This window comes from Notamacropus eugenii, chromosome 5 (genome assembly GCF_028372415.1).
Source record: "Notamacropus eugenii isolate mMacEug1 chromosome 5, mMacEug1.pri_v2, whole genome shotgun sequence".
NCBI lineage: Eukaryota > Metazoa > Chordata > Mammalia > Diprotodontia > Macropodidae > Notamacropus > Notamacropus eugenii.
In genome coordinates, this window is record NC_092876.1 from 421,868,236 (window position 1) to 421,886,062 (window position 17,827).

General features: G+C 35.3%; 1 protein-coding gene across 3 annotated transcripts in view; it reads left to right on the forward strand.

The window, feature by feature from the left end:
- The window catches only part of TRAPPC10 (trafficking protein particle complex subunit 10), a 106,084-nt gene that overhangs the window by 38,968 nt on the left and 49,289 nt on the right, over positions 1–17,827 (forward strand). For all 3 annotated transcript variants that reach the window (XM_072614998.1, XM_072614996.1, XM_072614997.1), the window contains exons 4-7: positions 1,114–1,310; positions 7,634–7,829; positions 14,031–14,142; positions 15,256–15,503. In XM_072614998.1, coding sequence (XP_072471099.1) covers positions 1,114–1,310; positions 7,634–7,829; positions 14,031–14,142; positions 15,256–15,503 — 753 coding nt within the window. The remainder of the gene's footprint in view (positions 1–1,113; positions 1,311–7,633; positions 7,830–14,030; positions 14,143–15,255; positions 15,504–17,827) is intronic.

A 17,827-nucleotide genomic window follows, 5' to 3' on the forward strand; every position in this document is an offset into this window, starting at 1 on the left:
CTCTGTCTTGCCTATGTGAGCTGCTGCCCCTGTGCTATATCTGGCCTTTTGCTTATTGTTGCTGTAAGCTTCTGCAGCTTCTGTTCAGCTTGCATGGAGCACTCATTGTGGGGGAGAAAGTGTGTGTTCTCAAGAAGTATTTCTCTTCTTCTATGACCATGGATAGGCCACTGCCTCAGGATTGCTCATGATGTGCTAGTCTGCCCTGAGAATGAGGTCTTAGAATGATGCCTGGAACCAGGAAACAGGATCTGTTCAGTACTTTGAGCCCCTGGGGGTGATCTGTAGCTAGGTGTTAGGGAAGCATATACCCAGTCTTACCTCCTCCTATCCCACAAAACCCCAAAATGTACTCTGTACTGTTTAATAGTGGGGGTGGGAGAGGAAGGCTCAAGGGCTTACTGGGGAGTGACTGTTGTCCTGATCTAAGAGGAAGTATCCAAGGCTGACTATCTAAAATAGTTTGTTCCTGGGGTAGAGGTATTGGAAAGGAACTGCAGCTGGATAAATAACAAATGCTGGCTGTTAACTTCCATTGTAGCTCACACTGGCACAGGCAGGAAGAGGGGAGGTTGGGGCAAAGTAGAGAATAACTGCCTGCCCACTACCTTCTTGGGAAGGAGCATGTGGTATAACTCACAGTAGAAGCAATCAGGAGGAAAGACAGTAGCAGACATAGGAACTGATGGTTGGAAGAGTGCTCAGTTGGCTGGGTCACTCTCCTCTGCTTGAATATTTTCTTAGCACCCTCCAATGTGTGTACCCCATTTTGGAGACTAAAACTTTTAGGGCACTATAAGTTGCATAGTAGTGGCTGATTTGCATTGGTACAAGGAGTTTCTTCACTGTGAGAGTTCTTTATGGTGATGAAATGACAGCTCTGGACAATGTGTAGGTCTTTAAGAAGTGACTTTCTCTATTGCCGCTGAATAATACGTATTCTGGCTTATGGCCTATGATGAAAATGTATGCTAAGATAATTTCAGATTTTTTTAAATAAAAAGAAATATCATTACTGTATTTCAGTGTGCCTCTTTTAAGTTATATTTATTCCCAGTAGTTAAAGTGACATTTAAAGTTACCTTGATAGTGATTTATGATTTATTTTTTTAGGACACTGAAGTATATAAAGCTACGTTAAAAGATGACATCACTAAGTGGCAGAATGTTCTGAAAGCTCACAGTTCTGTGGATTGGTTAATAGTGGTAGTTGAAAGCGATGCCAAGAAAAAAAACAAAACCAACATCCTTCCACGCACATCCATTGTAGACAAAATAAGAAATGATTTTTGTAATAAACAAAGTGACAGGTAAGAATGTAATTTTAATTACTTTCACTAATGCCCAAATAATTTTAGGCAACTAGTTTATTTTTACTAAATTTGTTCCCTTAATCTATTTTGTAATAGAGCATTAATACTTTGAAGGCCCATCTCACATGGAATATTCTTTCTTTAACTTGGCTGGGTCTCAGTTTCCCCACCTATAAAATAAAGCAATTGGTCTAAATGATTCCTGAGGTTCCTTCTGGCTCTCAACCTGTGATCTTTTCTTCCTCTTCAAAGTCTTCCTGTTCTTAAAGACCCACTTAAAATTGAAACAGTTATTCACAATCCTTTGTGTACATCCTGTAGTATTTCTATATGATCAGCACTACACAGCTAAATACTTGATTGTATCCTCTTATTTATATATATTTATACACACACACACACATCACCCTGTAAGTATTTTATCTTTAGTATGATTGTAAGCTCTTCAGAAGCAGAGATTACATTTTTATTCCTTCCCCTTTTTTTAACAAAATCCTTCACAGTTTTGGGCAAATAGTTGGTGCTTAATAAATACTTGATTTTTATTTATGCGTTTTGATTATAAACAAAATTAAAAACTTGTACCTGGTTAACCCCTTTATTAAAACTGTAGTTGTTTAAAGGTTAATTTGAAGCGGTGTAAGAATTATTTTTTTTAATTTCCTGTTCATACTCTGAATTTCTGAGGAAATAGAAGGAGAGAGGAGTAAGGAAGGGAGAGGTGGAGGGGATGGGATTGGAATAAATGCACAAAGCGTGATTGTAATGCAAGTTGGGATTGACAAGAAGGGCTGCCTTTTTTTCTTCTTTCTTCCTCTGTGTGGCAACACGTTGACAAAAGTGGTTCTGGGGCAGAGGGGTGGTAGAAGTCAAGGGGAAACATGGAGAGTCAAGTGTGGAGGACTGAGTATATAGTTTAATTGCTTAACTTCAGAGTAAAAACTGCTGAAAGGGAAATGCATGAACAGGGAGGGAAAGAGACTGAATGAAGGTCAATGAAGAGAAAAGATTTAAGAGGTATGAGACAATAGGACAGAAGGAAGGACTATAATTTTTTATCAAAGGGAGAATATTTCAGAGCTCAAAATCAGAGATGACAGTTACAGCTAACAGTGAAATCTAAAGGTATCACTCTCCCTGAGGATGTCTAAGGTAGAATGTAACTAGGTTGTAATGAGATTGGAGTGGTTAATGAACTGAGAGGCCAAGGTGCTTCGGCGGACAGCATTATGTGTTTTGAAGTCATCAAGGAGAAAAGCAGTTGTTAGTGTTGAGAGTGTCAGTTAGGCACTAAACTCCTGGAGAAAGTAAGGAGCCCAATGGAAGATGATAAGATAAACTAGGAATTTAGATTTTATAAATAAGAAATCATTTGAAGGTTTTATGAAATAATTTCTGTTCACACAGCCATCAACCACCCTAGTTCAGGCCCTCATCACATCTTGCCTGAAGTTTATTGCCAGTATCCTCCTAATGGGTCTCCCTGCCATAAGTCTTTAACCTATTCCATGTTGGCCTCTGCGTAGCCACCAAAGTGATTTTCCTAAACTATAGGTCTGACCATATCCCTTTTACTACTCAGTAAACTCTAGTGGCTTCTCTAGTATTCTCTTGGGCATTTTAAGCACTTTATTGCCTGGCCCCTTCTCCTCTCCAATCTGCTTACACATTATTCACCTCCATTAACTCTATGGTGCAGTTACGTAGGCTTTGTTCCTATTACTTGTGCATGACATTCCATATACTATTTCAGGGCCTTTGCATTGGCTGTTCCCCAAGCTTGGAATGCAGTTTTTCTCTACTTTCACCTACTACAATCCCTGGGAAAGATTCACCTCAAATTTATTATTCAAGATTCATTTTAAAGTGCCACTGCATTATATACTATAAAGGCTTTCCTGATCCTCACACAACTGTTAGTGATTTCCTGCCCAAAATTACCTTTTGTTTATTTTGTTTGTTCAGATAACATCTCTGTGATATGTATGTACATACATACATATTTATACTGTTTCCTTCAATAAAAATGTATAAGCCTTAAGATGAAGCTCATCTTTGTATCTCCAATAGCTAGCGTATAGACTGACTCTCCTTCCATGTTTCTTCATTGATGACCAAAGCTGTTTTAAGGCTAATTTGGTGTTTTTAGAATAAATTAGAAGAATTAAAATACAAAGAGACCACTTAAGATCATTGTGTCAAACTTGGGGATGGTCTGCAAAACTCCTCTGTCACTTAAACGAGATTAAAAATGTAATTGGGAAAGTTAGGAAGATGAATAGAATGTTAGAAAAGTTAAATATAATAGACCTTTGGAGAAACTTGAATGTGAATAGAAAAAACCACCTTTTCCTCAGTTATACATGGCACCTTCACAAAAATTAACTATATTAGGGCATAAAAACCTCACAGATGCAGAAAAGCAGAAATATTAAATGCGCCCTTTTCGGACCATAATGCAATAAAAATTTCATTCAATAAAGGGCCTTAGAAGCATAAAGTAATTGGAAAACTAATATAATCCTGAAGAGTGAGGGACAAAGAACAAATAGAAACATTCTGTAATTTTATTAAAAGTAATGACAATGGTGTGACAACATACCAAAATTTGAGGGGTACAGCCAAAGTTGTACTTAGGGAAAAATTTATTTCTCTAAATGTTTACATCAATGAAAAGAAAGAAAGCAAGTCAATGAATTGGAGGCATTCAATTAAAAAAAAAACTTTAAAAAGGACAAATTTAAAACCTGCAGTTAGATACTAAAATAGAAATCCTGAAAATCAAAGGAGAAATTAATAAAATGGAAAGTAAATAAACCATTGAACTAATATAAATAAGACTTGGAGCTGGTTTTATTGGGGAGTGAAATAGATAAATCATTTTTTAATTTGAGTATAAAAAAAGAAAGATAAAAACATTATGAATATCAAAAATGAAAAGGGTGACTGCACCTTGAATGCATGGGGAAATAAAAGCAATTGTCAGGAGCTATTTTGCCTAATTATATGCCACCAAATCTGACAATCTAAGCAAAATGAATGGTTACAAAAACAAATTGCCCAGATTCATAGAAGAGGAAGTAGAATGTTTCAGTAACCCTGTCTTAGAAAAAGAAATTGAATAAGCCATAAATGAACTCACTAAAAAAGGATCATTAGGACCAGATGGATTTAGAAGTGAGTTTTACCAAACATTTAAAAAACAATTAATTCCAATACTACATAACTATTTGGGAAAATAGTCAAAGGAGTCCTACCAATTTCCCTAATGAATATTGAGGCAAATATTATTTTAAAAAAATACTAGCAAGGAGATTATAGCAATATATTATAAAAATCCTACACTATGACCAGATGGGATATAGACCAAGAATGCAGGACTAATTCAGTATTAGGAAAACTGTCAATATAATTGACCTTATCAATAACAAAAACAACAAAATATTAATTATCTCAATAGATACAGAAAAACCTTTTGACAAAATACAAAACTCATTCCTGTTAAAAACACTAGAAAGGATAAGAATCGATGGAGCTTTCCTTAAAATGATAAGCAGTCTCTTATCCAAAACCACCAGCAAACATGAGGATATCTAATGGGGATAAGCCAGAAACCTTCCCACTAAGATCAGGGGTGAAGCAAAGATGCCCATTATCACCGCTATTACTCAGTACTGTACTACAAACACTAGTCATAGCAATAAGACAAGGAAAAAGTAATTAGAACAGGCAGTGTGGAAACAAAATATCACTTTTTGCATGTTATAATGATATGCTTTGAGAATCCCAGACAATCAACTAAAAAACTAATTGAAACAATTAAGAACTTTTAGCAGAATTGCAGGATATAAAATAAACCCACATAAATCGTTAGCATTTCTATATATTACCAGTAAAATCCAAGAGGAAGAAATATAAAGAGTCCAAACTGCTGATGATATAAAATACTTGAGTCTGCTACATGTACACAATTGTTTAACATTTGTCACACCAATAAAGACATCTAAACACTGGGAAAATGTTCATTGTTGATGAGTAGACCAAACTAGTATAATAAAAATGACAGTTCTTCTTAAATTAGTTTACTCATTCAGTGACGTACCAATCAATACCAAAGAATTATAGAGCTAGAAAAAAATAATAACAAAATTCATCTGGAAAAACATAAAAGGGAGAATCTGGTAGTACCAGATTTTAAATCATATTACAAAGCAATCATCATCAAAACAGTCTGGTACTGGTTAAGAAATAGAGGGGGATCAGTAGAATAGCTGAGGTACACAATGCACATTAGTAAATGACCACAGCCATCTAGCATCTGATAAACTGAAAGATCCAAACTTTTGGAACAAGAACTCACTGTTTAATCAAAATTTCTGGGAAAACTGGAAAGCAGTTTGGCAGAAGCTAGGTATAAATCACCATCTCACACCATATACCAAGATAAGGTCCATGTGGATAAGTCATTTAAATATAAAGAGTGATATCATACGTAAATTAGGGGAGCATGGGAAATTTTACCTGTAAGATTTATGGATAAGGGAAAAACATATAACCAAACAAGAGAGAGGATCATGGGAAGAAAATTGATGATCTTGATTATATTAAATTAAAAGGTAACAAAAAAAGCAGTGTAGCCAAGATTAGAAAGAGAGTAGGAAACTAGGAAAAATATTTTACAGTAAGTTTCTCTGACAAAGGCCTCATTTCCTAAATATATAGGGAAATGAATCAAATTCATAAAAAAAAAAATAAGAACCTTTACAATTGATAAATGGGCAAAGGATATAAATAGGTAGCTTTCAGAAGAAGAAGTCAAAGCTATCTATAGTTCTAGGAACATATGCTCTAAATCACTATTGATTAGAGAAATGCAAATTAAAATAACTTGGAGGTACTAGCTCACACCTATCAGATTGGCTAACATGATAGAAAAGAAAAATTACAAATGTTGGAGGGGATGTGAAAAAAAATGGGACACTAATGCACTATTAGTAGAGTTTTAAATTGGTCCAACCATTTTAGAGAACAATTTGGAGCCATGCTCACAGAGGTATGGACTATGCGTACCCTTTAGCCTAGCCAGTCCCACTGCTAGGTCTGTTATCTCAGGGGCATCAAAGAAAAAGAAAATAAACCTATGTGTACAAAATCATTTACAGTAGCTCCTTTTTTGAGGCAAAGAATTGGAAATTGAAGGGATGCCCATGAATTGGGGAATGGCTGAGCTAGTTGTGGTATGTAATTGTAATGAATGAAATATTATTGTGCTGTAAGTAATGTTGAGCAGGCTGATGTTGGAAAAACCTGGAAAGACTTACACAAACTGATGCAAAGTACAGTGAGTAGAATCAGTGGGACATTGTACACAGTAAGAGCAAAACTGTATTGATGATCAGCTGTGAAAGACTCAGCTACTCTGATCAATATGATGGTCAAGACAGTTCTAAAGGACTCATAATGAAAAGTGTTATCCACCTCCACAGAAAGTACTGATATAGTCTGAGCATAGATTGAAGCATAGTTTTTTCACTTTTATTTTTCTTGCTTTTTTTTTTTTTTACAGCAGTGCTAACATGGAAATGTTTTGCATGGTTTCACATGTATAATCAGTATCACATTGCTACTTGCCTTCTCAGTGGGTGGGAGAAATGCAGAGAGAGGGAATTTGCAACTCAAAAATTTTTAAACGAATTTTTAAAAGGAATAGTAATATATTTTTAAAATAAAAAAAAATCTGAGAAATGTTGTTTTTCCAAGTCAATAAAATATTGACTCCACCCCTTCCACAGGGCTGTCTTTCTTCTGGGATTTATCACCACTGACTCAGAAATAGTTGTAAAAAAATTTTATCCATGTCTTGTAGATACAGACTAGGCCTTATCACCTTAGTTATATATGGTATAGAGAGATTTTAGACCTTATCTAAACTTTGTATTGAGGAGTCATTTAAAGGTTTTAATATTATTGTTTACGAACTTAGAATAATTTGAGAAATTAACTTTTCCCTGAATTTTTTTAATTAAAATTAAATTTTATTTAAAGGGAAATAACCTTTTTAAATTGTAAGTTAGGCATTAAAGTATCAAAATTTGTTTGTTTGTTGCCCTTTCGTATGTATTAGTGGAGGGAGAGGTTATTGTTGCAAGCCCTGAGCCAAGTTAGAGTACATCTTCCTATTTTGTTAACTTTTTTTTCTGTAAACTCAAAACAACTTTAATTGCCTAGAAAATGTGGTAAATTCTGCTGAATTTAAAGGGAACAGTTCCTTAACAGTATTATTATTCTTGATCTTAAATGATCTTTTCTTATCTTTGCAGGTGTGTGGTCCTCTGTGACCCACTGAAGGATTCTTCCCGTACTCAGGAATCCTGGAATGCCTTCCTGACCAAACTCAGGACTTTGCTTCTTATGTCTTTTACCAAAAACTTAGGCAAATTTGAAGATGACATGAGAACCTTGAGGGAGAAGAGGACTGAACCAGGATGGAGCTTTTGTGAATATTTCATGGTTCAGGTATTTGATCAAACACTGAATCAGCTCTTTTTTGTTGCTTTGTTTGACTCCTTAGAAATTATGACTTTTACTATTTTTGTTTTTTTTTTAAAGCAGAGATTAGTGCTAAGAGTAACAAGAATAATAAACTTCCTTATTTCTTAGCTTTATAAAGCAAGATCAGAGATAATTTCTTCAGTAGCTATATATTTAGTTTTCCTGTTGCTCTACTGCTTGCATCCTAACTTTACTTTGAAATAGTTATGAACTCAGTTACCTTGGGGTTTTGTTGCATATTATACGATTCTCAGGGGCCTCTTGGTTATTAATAATACACCGTGAAAATCCAGGTCATCTGTTTTCAAATCTTATGCATACTCTTTCCAAAATACCATGTTGCTACCCACTATTAAGACATTCCAATTCTTTGAAAATATGTCATAACAACCGTGATGCCACTAAAATGTGGGCAGTGGATTAAGAAATCATAAAGTTTCCTATCAGATTCAGCCTGAAATAAATTAAAACCAACTTTTCCATTTCTAATAATCATATGTTCCTGCCTTGTGATTCACATGCAAGTCCATTTTAAATGCTTGTTGCTGTCGTCCCTCTTATGATCAGTTTTCCTATAATTAGTACTTGTTGAATTAGTGCTCATGTAGTTGCTTTGTGTTTAAATCCCGTGGATCATGGCAAAGAGTGGCATGCGCTTCATTTCCTTTTGTTAACTTCAATTGTCCTCTTTCTCCAAGAAGGATATTTTAAGTGTGTGTGTACACATATATATATATACTGATGTAATTACAAAGGGGGCAGGGAGCTGATATGTGCTGGATTGTGGTTTGGAAGGCATTCATAGGGTCCTACAATTTAGATCTGGAAGAGACAAGATGATTTTAAAAGAATGACAAGCTTTTTGCTATCACTTGTGAAGAGAAAGATTATCTGTATTCTGACCACCATGACTTGATCGAAAAGACAGATTTACTACTTGAAATTGCTGTACTTACATTTGAGTTACAAAGTAGCAACAAACAGTTAATTACTAGAAATGAAAGGTTAGTTTTAATTAATTTAGGACTGACTCATGGGAAACTTTTAAATTTCTTAATCCTCTGTCCTCATTTTAGTGGTACCAGGGTTGATAGGACATATTTTAAAAGAATTAGAATGTCTTTATAGTGGGTAACAGTGTGGTACTTTGGAAAGAACATGTATAAAATTGGAAACCAGATGACCTGGATTTGAATTCCAGCTCTGCCAATTTACTTTCTTTGTGACGTCTCACAGGCACAAAGATAAGTCATGTAAACTCTTTGAGTTTACCCCAGTGTCTGTCTTTTGTAAAATGAAAGAGTTGCATTAGGTAACCTGAGATGGTTGTCCCTAACAACTCTTATGTCTCTTATCCTTTGGCCATGTTGCTTATTGCCTAGGCTATTGAAACTCTCTTAGATTGAGTTTCCTTTTCCTGTTTTAATCTTAATTAGGGTTTCTAGTACTCACTTTTTTAGGTTAATTGGTGCCTTTTGTTTTCATATTACCCTTCATTTATGACTGTGCCTTTCCTCCAGTTCGTATGTTAGTATCCAAGATTAAAATTTTTTAAAGCAGTCCAGCAAAGCCAATTGAGAAATTAACTTTGAATTTAGTTATTTAAAGATATTTACTATCGATCTCATGATAATTATGCCCTATCAGACATAAATTATACGTTTTAAAAAATTAAAAGTAATAATTCCATACTCCTCATGTTTAAATAATATCAGTGAGGCACATTTTATTGTGTCTTCTCTGTGACCATGCTTGATATTTACAATGTCAGTTATATTTTATTCTGTTTATAGTGTAGTTCTTATGTATGTTGTTTTCTGGTTTTGCTTATATCATCTTTGCATTATTTCTTATACCTTTCTCTGTTTCTCTTAATTTTTCATAGTTATCATTTCTCATGTGACAGTAATATTTCTTGACACAGTCTAGCCATCCCGCAGCTGATGGATACTTTTACTTATATTTCTTTATTACCACAAAAAATGCCTCTGTGAACACTTGTCTCATGTGAGATTTGTCTTTGGTTTCCTTGGAGGACATCCCTCACAGTGGAATTTCTGGGTCATTTTTATCATTTTTAAACATTAACCACAAATTACTTTCAAGAGCAGTTTGATCACATTACATCTCTACCAACAGCATTTCAATGTGCAAATCTTTATCTGATGTATACTATTTCTATCTTTTCAGATTTAATTTGATTTGAGGTAAATGCAGAATTACTTATTTGCATTTCTCGTTTAGTTATTTGAGACAGTCTCATGTGATTGTTAATAGTTTGTCATTCTTCTGATAACTGTTATATCCTTTGAAGACTCATCTATTGGGGCATGATTCTTTGTCTTAAATTATAATGTTAAATATATATATCTCATATATCAAACCTTTATCAGAGATAGTTATGTAAAGTTTTGTTTTTTTTTCATTTAGCAGTTTCTGTTATCCTGTCTGAATTGTTTCAGTTTTTATACCCACTGCAAAAATACCTTCAGTTTCATGAAATCACATGTACTTATTTTTATCTTTTTTGAACTTACCATTTTTTTGATTGAGAATTCTTGTCAAGGTTATTAAAGATAGTAACAAATATTTTCTTATTATGTGACTTTTTCTATTTGAAAATTATCTGTGGCTTCCCTTCTAAGGTTGCCTCATATTCTGTATGTATGTATAGTGTGTGTGTGTGTGTGTGTGTGTGTGTGTGTGTGTGTGTGTGAACTGCTAGGTGGTGCAGTGGATAGAGTGCCAAGCCTGGAGTGAGGAAGACTCCTCTACTTGAATTCAAATTTGACCTCACACATTCACTAGCTTTATAACCCTGGGGAAGTCACTTAACCCTATTTGCCTCAATTTCCTCATCTGAAAAAATGAGTTGGAGAAGGAATTGGCAAACCATTCCATTATCTTTGCCAGGAAACTAAATGGTGTCATAAAGAGTCAGACATGACTGAAAAACAACTCATCAACAGCTTAAATGCACACAAACACGCACACGCACACAGACACACACACACACATTTTCTTCGCCTTGGGTCAGGAACCATTTTTGCTTTTTTTTTTTATTCCCAGCAAATAGCGTAGTGCCTAGCCCATAGAAACAGTGCAGTAAATGTGTTTTGACTGATTGATTTAAATCTCATATTCATTTAGAATTTCTTGTGGTGTATGGTATTGTAAGATGCTGATCTAAACCTATTTTTCTCCAGATTGCTTCCTGGTTTCCCAGTTGTTGTTGTTTTCAAGTATAGGGACACAATGCTTTATATTCCAGAGACTATTGAAAATTGTGTTATTAAATTTGCCTTCTGCAGTATTGTGTTCCAAGCTCTCTACTACTTCATTGTGGTGGCTGTTCAATCTTGTGTAATTCTGACTTTGGCTCTGAAGTACTAAAATTCTTTCTGTTTGCTTGCATTATTTTTTAATTGACCTGAAAACTCTGGGTTTTGGCTATCACATTCTTGGGAGTTTTCATTTTGGGATTTCTTTTAAGAGTTGACCAGAGGATTCCTTCTATTTCGACTTTGTCTTTGGTTCTAAGAAATCTGGACAGTTTTCTTTTTTAAATTTATTGAACTATGATATGTAGATTCTGTTTTTGGTCATGACTTTTAGATAGTCCAGTGATTCTTAAATTTTCTTCTCAGTCTGTTTTTCAGGTCAGTTGTTTTTGCTACAACCTACCTTACATTTTCTTCTTTTTTTTTTTTTCCAATTTGTTGACATTGCCTTAATATTCCTTCTTGTCTCATGGGATCATTGGTTTCTTTTTGGTTCATTCTAATTTTCAGGAAGTTTGTTTCTTGAACAAGATTTTGAATCTCTTTTGCCAAGTTGTTGATTCTCTTTACAGTTCTTTTTCAACTTTTTTTTTTTTTTTAAACAAACTCTTGCTTTATGTCTTCCAAGAATTCTAATTGAAATTATGCCCAGGCTGTGTTTCCATTTGAGGCTTTGCTTGCATATATTTTGGAGACATTCTCTTCTTCTGAAGTCATATCACCAGAATAGCTCTTTATGGCTATTAGGTCTTTGTGACTTTGTTTGTTCTTCTAGCCTGCTTCTTGACTTTGGACTTGATGTTTGTCCTGGGCTCTGCACACTTAAATTCTTGGCTATTCCTATTACTGCTTTATTGGAGTATAGAGTTTTATTATTCCGGAATCTCAGGGGCACTGGGGACCTATTGTTAATATTATCAAAGTAATGTGATTGCTACCCCCCCCCCCCCCCCCCCCCCGGTTTGAGCTCTGCAAGTTCCTGACCTGGGTTGGGTCAGCCCCTATCAACCATTCAGAAGTTCTGCTAGTTCAGAGTGACACAACTCCAGGTTCCCTGTTGGTCTTAGATTCCCCTTCTAATTGTATCTCTTCAGGCTTCAGACTAAGTTAAAAGTTGAAACTGAGGCCCTAATCTGCTACTGGGCTCCAAGTCAAACTGCTGCTGCTTCCTTCTGAATTTGCTTCTCTCTCAGAACAGCCTAGGGCCTGTGACCATTCCTTACCCTGAAACATAGTACAGGTCCTCTTCACATTCTACCTTGGGACTATGACTTAGATATGGATGGTGAGTGACAAAGCTGCCAAGGAAACCTGTTCTTGGCACTCCTCATAAAGTCAAGGTGGCTTGGTATAGGTCTGGAACTTGCCATAATGTGTAAGCTATTCTGTGTGCTGGAGTTTGTGTGGTGTGGTGTGCTTCTGGCCAGACGCTGCCCCCAATGTCTACAGACCTCTCAGTCTTTCTGTGCTGATTTAGGCTAAAAAAGACTCACCTTGACTTTTTCTTGGATTTCACCATCAGGATTTGGTCTAGTACATTTTCTATATCTGTTTGGAAAATTGGGGGGTATTAGGTAGGGGAGAACACTCTGCAGGTGTGCTAACACAAACTGGCTTGTAAGAGCTCATTCTTAAATTTTCAGGTATTAAAATACCTTTGAAAGTTAGCAAATGCTACAAATCAGAGTTTGATTTATTGTTTTGTTGATTGACTAGACTTAGGAAAGTAATGTAGAACATGTAACAATGCACAAGTGTCACTGGTTCATGGTTTTTTTCCCCAGAGAGCAAGTTGTTAAGCATTTACTAGCCCACCCCCGGAGTTTGCTATATTTATTTCTGAGCTGTTGAGTTTATTTTTCATTCTCCTTTGTTCTTTCTAGTTTGGTCTACTTCTATTTTTCCTGTTATTTTAAAAAATTAATTTAATTGGTATATTTTGTTGCATATTGCAAAAATCCCTCCCATTATCCTTCTTCATCCCCTTTCCCAGAGAGCCATCTCCTACAACAGATTTTTTTAAAAAGAAAAACAGGAAGAGAAAAAACATTGGCAAAACTGATTAATACATTGAAATAAGTCTATAAATATATGTATGCAATGTTCCATACCTGTGGACCTCTTGTCTCTGAAAAGTAATCAGACTGGATTTTTTTTATATCTTTTCTTTTGGGCCATCTTTTTATTTGTGATTTTATACCATTCATTTTTTAATGGTTGTTTTTCCATTTATATTGTTGTAGTCTTTTGTGTGTGTTATTTCTTCTCTTTGCACAAATTTCCCTATTTCTCTGTATTCATACTTTTTGCTTTTTTAACAAGAGCTAGGTAGTTTGATGATTGTTATTTAGTAGTATAGTTTGAGATCTGGTACTCCCTTCCCTTCTTTCCTTCCTACTTTTTTCCTATTTCTCTTGAGATACTTGGCTTTTTGTTCCTTGAGAATAATTCTGTTATCTTTTCTTTAGCTCTACAAAATAACTTCTTGGGAGTTTGATTGATACAGTATAGTTAGTCTTAAAACTTTAAAAACATTTCATAAACATAAAAAACTTAAGGTAGACATTTCTTTTCTGACTTTAGACTTTGTTGCTTGACAGTGGAATAGAATTCAACAAACCAGAATAAATGCCCACGCGGATTTTAGTGTATAAATAGGGATAATTAGAAGGAACCTTATGGGGTCAGTCATTTGTCATATGGGGAAGCATTTGTTCTTCCTAGTGGTCATAAGTCTGTGGTGATACTTGCATAATGAAGGTCTTTACCACGGACAGACAATTTTCCTCTAAATGGTTTTTGTCAGAAGTAACTTTATGTAAAATATGTAAAAATAGCTCTGAATATATGTTGTATATTTGTTTCTTTTTCCCTTTCTAAATAGGAAGAACTTGCCTTTGTCTTTGAGATGCTACAGCAGTTTGAAGATGCCTTGGTACAGTATGATGAATTGGATGCCCTGTTCTCTCAATATGTTGTCAACTTTGGTGCAGGTGGTAAGTAGTGAATAATGGTTCTCTACTGGAAAAACCAAGTGAAAATACAGTAATTATGCAAGTACATGTGGCGGCTAGATGAGTTTTCATATTCTTTTATTAGAAATCATAGAATCATAACTATGGGTAAAAATCCACGTGTGCGTGTGCGTGCATGCATATGTGCATGTGTGTGTCTGTAAACTGAAAGAGGGATTATTTAGTCATTCTTCTGCCTTCTTGAGTTATGATGTAGTGTTGAACCATGTTCCTGTGCCCTTCTAGAGGGAATGTCTGGACTTTGATCACAGTTTGTGTTCATAATCTCAGGGATGGCTCAGGCCAGGGTCCTGCAAAATTTTGGTACCCCCAAAGCAGTCTAATCTAGGCTGAAGTCTGATTGCTGCCCTCTTGGTTTGAGCTTTTGCAAGATCCATTTTGGGTCTGGGCAGCACAGTGATAAGTTTGGCTCTGGTAGGAACTCTCGTAGACTTCTGCTGGCCTCAGTTTCTTTCAGCTAGCTGGAAGTCTTTCTATATGTTTTAAGTGACAGTAGAGCTGCAGGCTCCCTCTTGGTCAGAACTTCCTACCCTGGTTACTCAGCTACAGACCTCAGATTAGTCTGGCAGCTGATTCCCAGGACCTGCCCAAGTATCAGAGCCACACACCTGCTGCTTGCTTCTCTTCTACCTGCCTGCTATGTAGCTGGTATGTAAAAGTCTTTGCCCCTAGGCACAATACCCCTTCTAAGTCCATACTGGGTCTGCAATGTAGTTCTGGGATCAGAACACAAAGCTCCCACTTGGCAGTTGTTCCTGTTCTCTACACAGTGCCATGCCCCATCCTTGCTGAATGTAGCGCTACTTCTTTCCCTAGTACAGGCACTACAGGCCCTAGTTGAGTCCCCTGACTCGAAGGCCCTGTACCTCACTTCCCTGGCTAGACTGTCCCCACTCTCTATCTCTTTTCCCATGCTGACCTGGTTCAGAAATATGATGTGCATCTCACTGTACTGCTCTTTGTTGGTAAGAGTAGTGATGGGGCATAGTCACCATACTGCTTCCACCTACTCTGCCATCTTTGCTATCACAGTAAAACAAATTAATCCATAGTTGGTTACTTGTTTTAATTTAGATGGTGCAAACTGGCTGACTTTTTTCTGCCAGTCAGTGAAGAGCTGGAATGGATTAATTCTCCGAAAGCCAATAGATATGGAAAAACGGGAGCTGATACAAAGTCAAGAAGCTACGCTTTTAGATCTTCGAAGTTACCTGTTTTCTCGACAATGTACATTGCTCATCTTTTTACAGAGACCATGGGAAGTATCTCAGCGTGCACTCGAACTCCTTCACAATTGTGTGCAGGAGCTCAAGCTACTAGAAGTGAGTCTAATGTTTTTTATTATAATATTTTCTTGATGAATAATGAACATTTCTGTACTCTGACATCCATGGTATTAAACTGTTTATATTTTCTGAAGACATATTATTCCATAGGTATTAGTATTTGATGGGAAATGTGCTTTTTTGTTCATCTTTTGGTGTGGTCATATGTTTTCAAATGACATTTCTTCCAAGTTTGGAGTAATTTAGTTTATATAACTTAAAGTTTCAATGAACTTCTTCATATTAGAAGTTCTTAACCTGGATCTGTGAATTTTTGCTTTGTTTTGTTTTTTAAGTTACTTTGATAACTATATTTCAATTGGTTTCATTTGTAATCCTGTGTATTTTACTTTATGTATTTAAAAACACCATTCTGAGAACAAATTCATTGGTTTCATTGTAGGTTCATGACACTTAAAAGGTTATATATTTGTTGTATATTTCACCTCTTGTATTTTTTAATCTTTCATTCTTGATTCTGCTCCATATTTAACTTTTTTTTAATCTGTTATATCTTTAGCTATTTTACTGATTTATATTTCCTCTGACTACTCCTGCAGCCATCTCAGGTACACACAAAGTGGGCTTCACCTTCAGAATTGCTGTTTCCTATTGTTCTTGTTCTTCTGAAACTTCTGCCTCTCCTGTGGCACAGGTCCCTCCTCCTCTTCAAATGGGCAGATCTTCACCATACTGATAGTGTCATTGGGCCATTTGTTACTTCTAGCTTTAAGCTAGGAGTCTACCCTTGTTTTAAAACTTGTGATCATTCTTCTAGAATCAAGAAATGATACATACAATAACTATAAGAAAGGGAGGGATAATAAATAAAATGAATATTTTGTCATTATCATTATCAATAAAATGAAACCGAACTGTATGTAATTATAAAGACTGAGCTTGACCTTCCCCTACCCTCCACCCGTCCTTCAAGGAGAGATGAGAAAAATGTCCTTCCTCCATTTGGAGACGTGGGTAACTGCATGTTAGAGTGTGACGTGCCGTCAGACACAGTCAGTGTGTCCATTGTTTTTATGGAGTGATTTTTCTTTAAGCTTTGTTACACGGGAAGGTTTACTGGGTAAAGAAACTATTTGGAATGATGAGATATAAAAACAAATTGGATCAGTAAAACTAAAACAAAATTATTCTGGTTCTACAGACATTGACTTCATTCATGATATGTGTTGTGGGTTTGTATCTCAAGGTATTTTTAAAAATCATATTAGTATTTATCAGCTATAAGGAGAAATCTTCTAGAGGTAGCACCTCTTTTTTCTTGTGATTCTTTTCTTCATGAGCATTGTACAAAGGACCTGGATAAATATTTATTTAATGGAACTGAGTGTAGTCATGTGACACTAGTTCTTAAGAATTTTGTAATAAAACTCTCATTTTGTTTTTAATCCTGTCTCCTTTCATTTCAAAAGATTATAGCATTAGAGATTTAGAACTGGAAGGGATCTTAGACCTCATGGAAATCCAGGCCCAGAGCAGTTAAGTGACTTGCTCAAGATGACACATTATATAATAGAACCAGGGTTTTATATAATAGAACTCAGGATTTCTGGTGCTTTTCCCACTACATCACTCTTCCTCCCACATTAAATTATAGAGCATTATTCATAATAAATACCTTCACAGTAATATTTCTTTACCCATGAAAGAAATTGTATATGAAACTAGATTCCAATGTGTTACTTTTCATATACTAAGTAAATATTTTCATCTTACTATCTTTAGCTGGATAATTTTGCTTTTCTGTTAATTTCTTATTAGAATCTGTAGTGTCTGCCAGTGTGTAAATAAAAAATCATAATCTTTCATTTATTTTCATTTGTGCCTGTTGATTTTTTTAGTCATTATTTTGAGGAAATCCTAATCTCTGACTTCATCAACATTGCAACAGTTACAATATATTCCACATAATAGTGCTTCCTTCAGGTCTCAGCTGCATTTTCATCATCTAAAAGAAGCCTCTCTTGCCCTCCTTAATCATAGTACCTTTCTGCTGAGATTATCTCCAATTTATCATATATATATATATATATAGAGAGAGAGAGAGAGAGAGAGTACATAATTGATTGTAATATCAGCTAGCTGATAATATATCATACAGACCTACAAATTCACATTTAGATCCTCCACAGTCTACAAGTTTCAAAAAACAGTTAAATAAAACATCATAGGAGAATAATTGAAACAGATAGTACATGTAGCCTTCCACTTTAGTATTTCCTTAGAAGTACCTAATAGTAATTCCTTAAAAGAAATTATGTGTACTTTAATTTTAATAAGTTGATACCCATGTCATTCTTGGT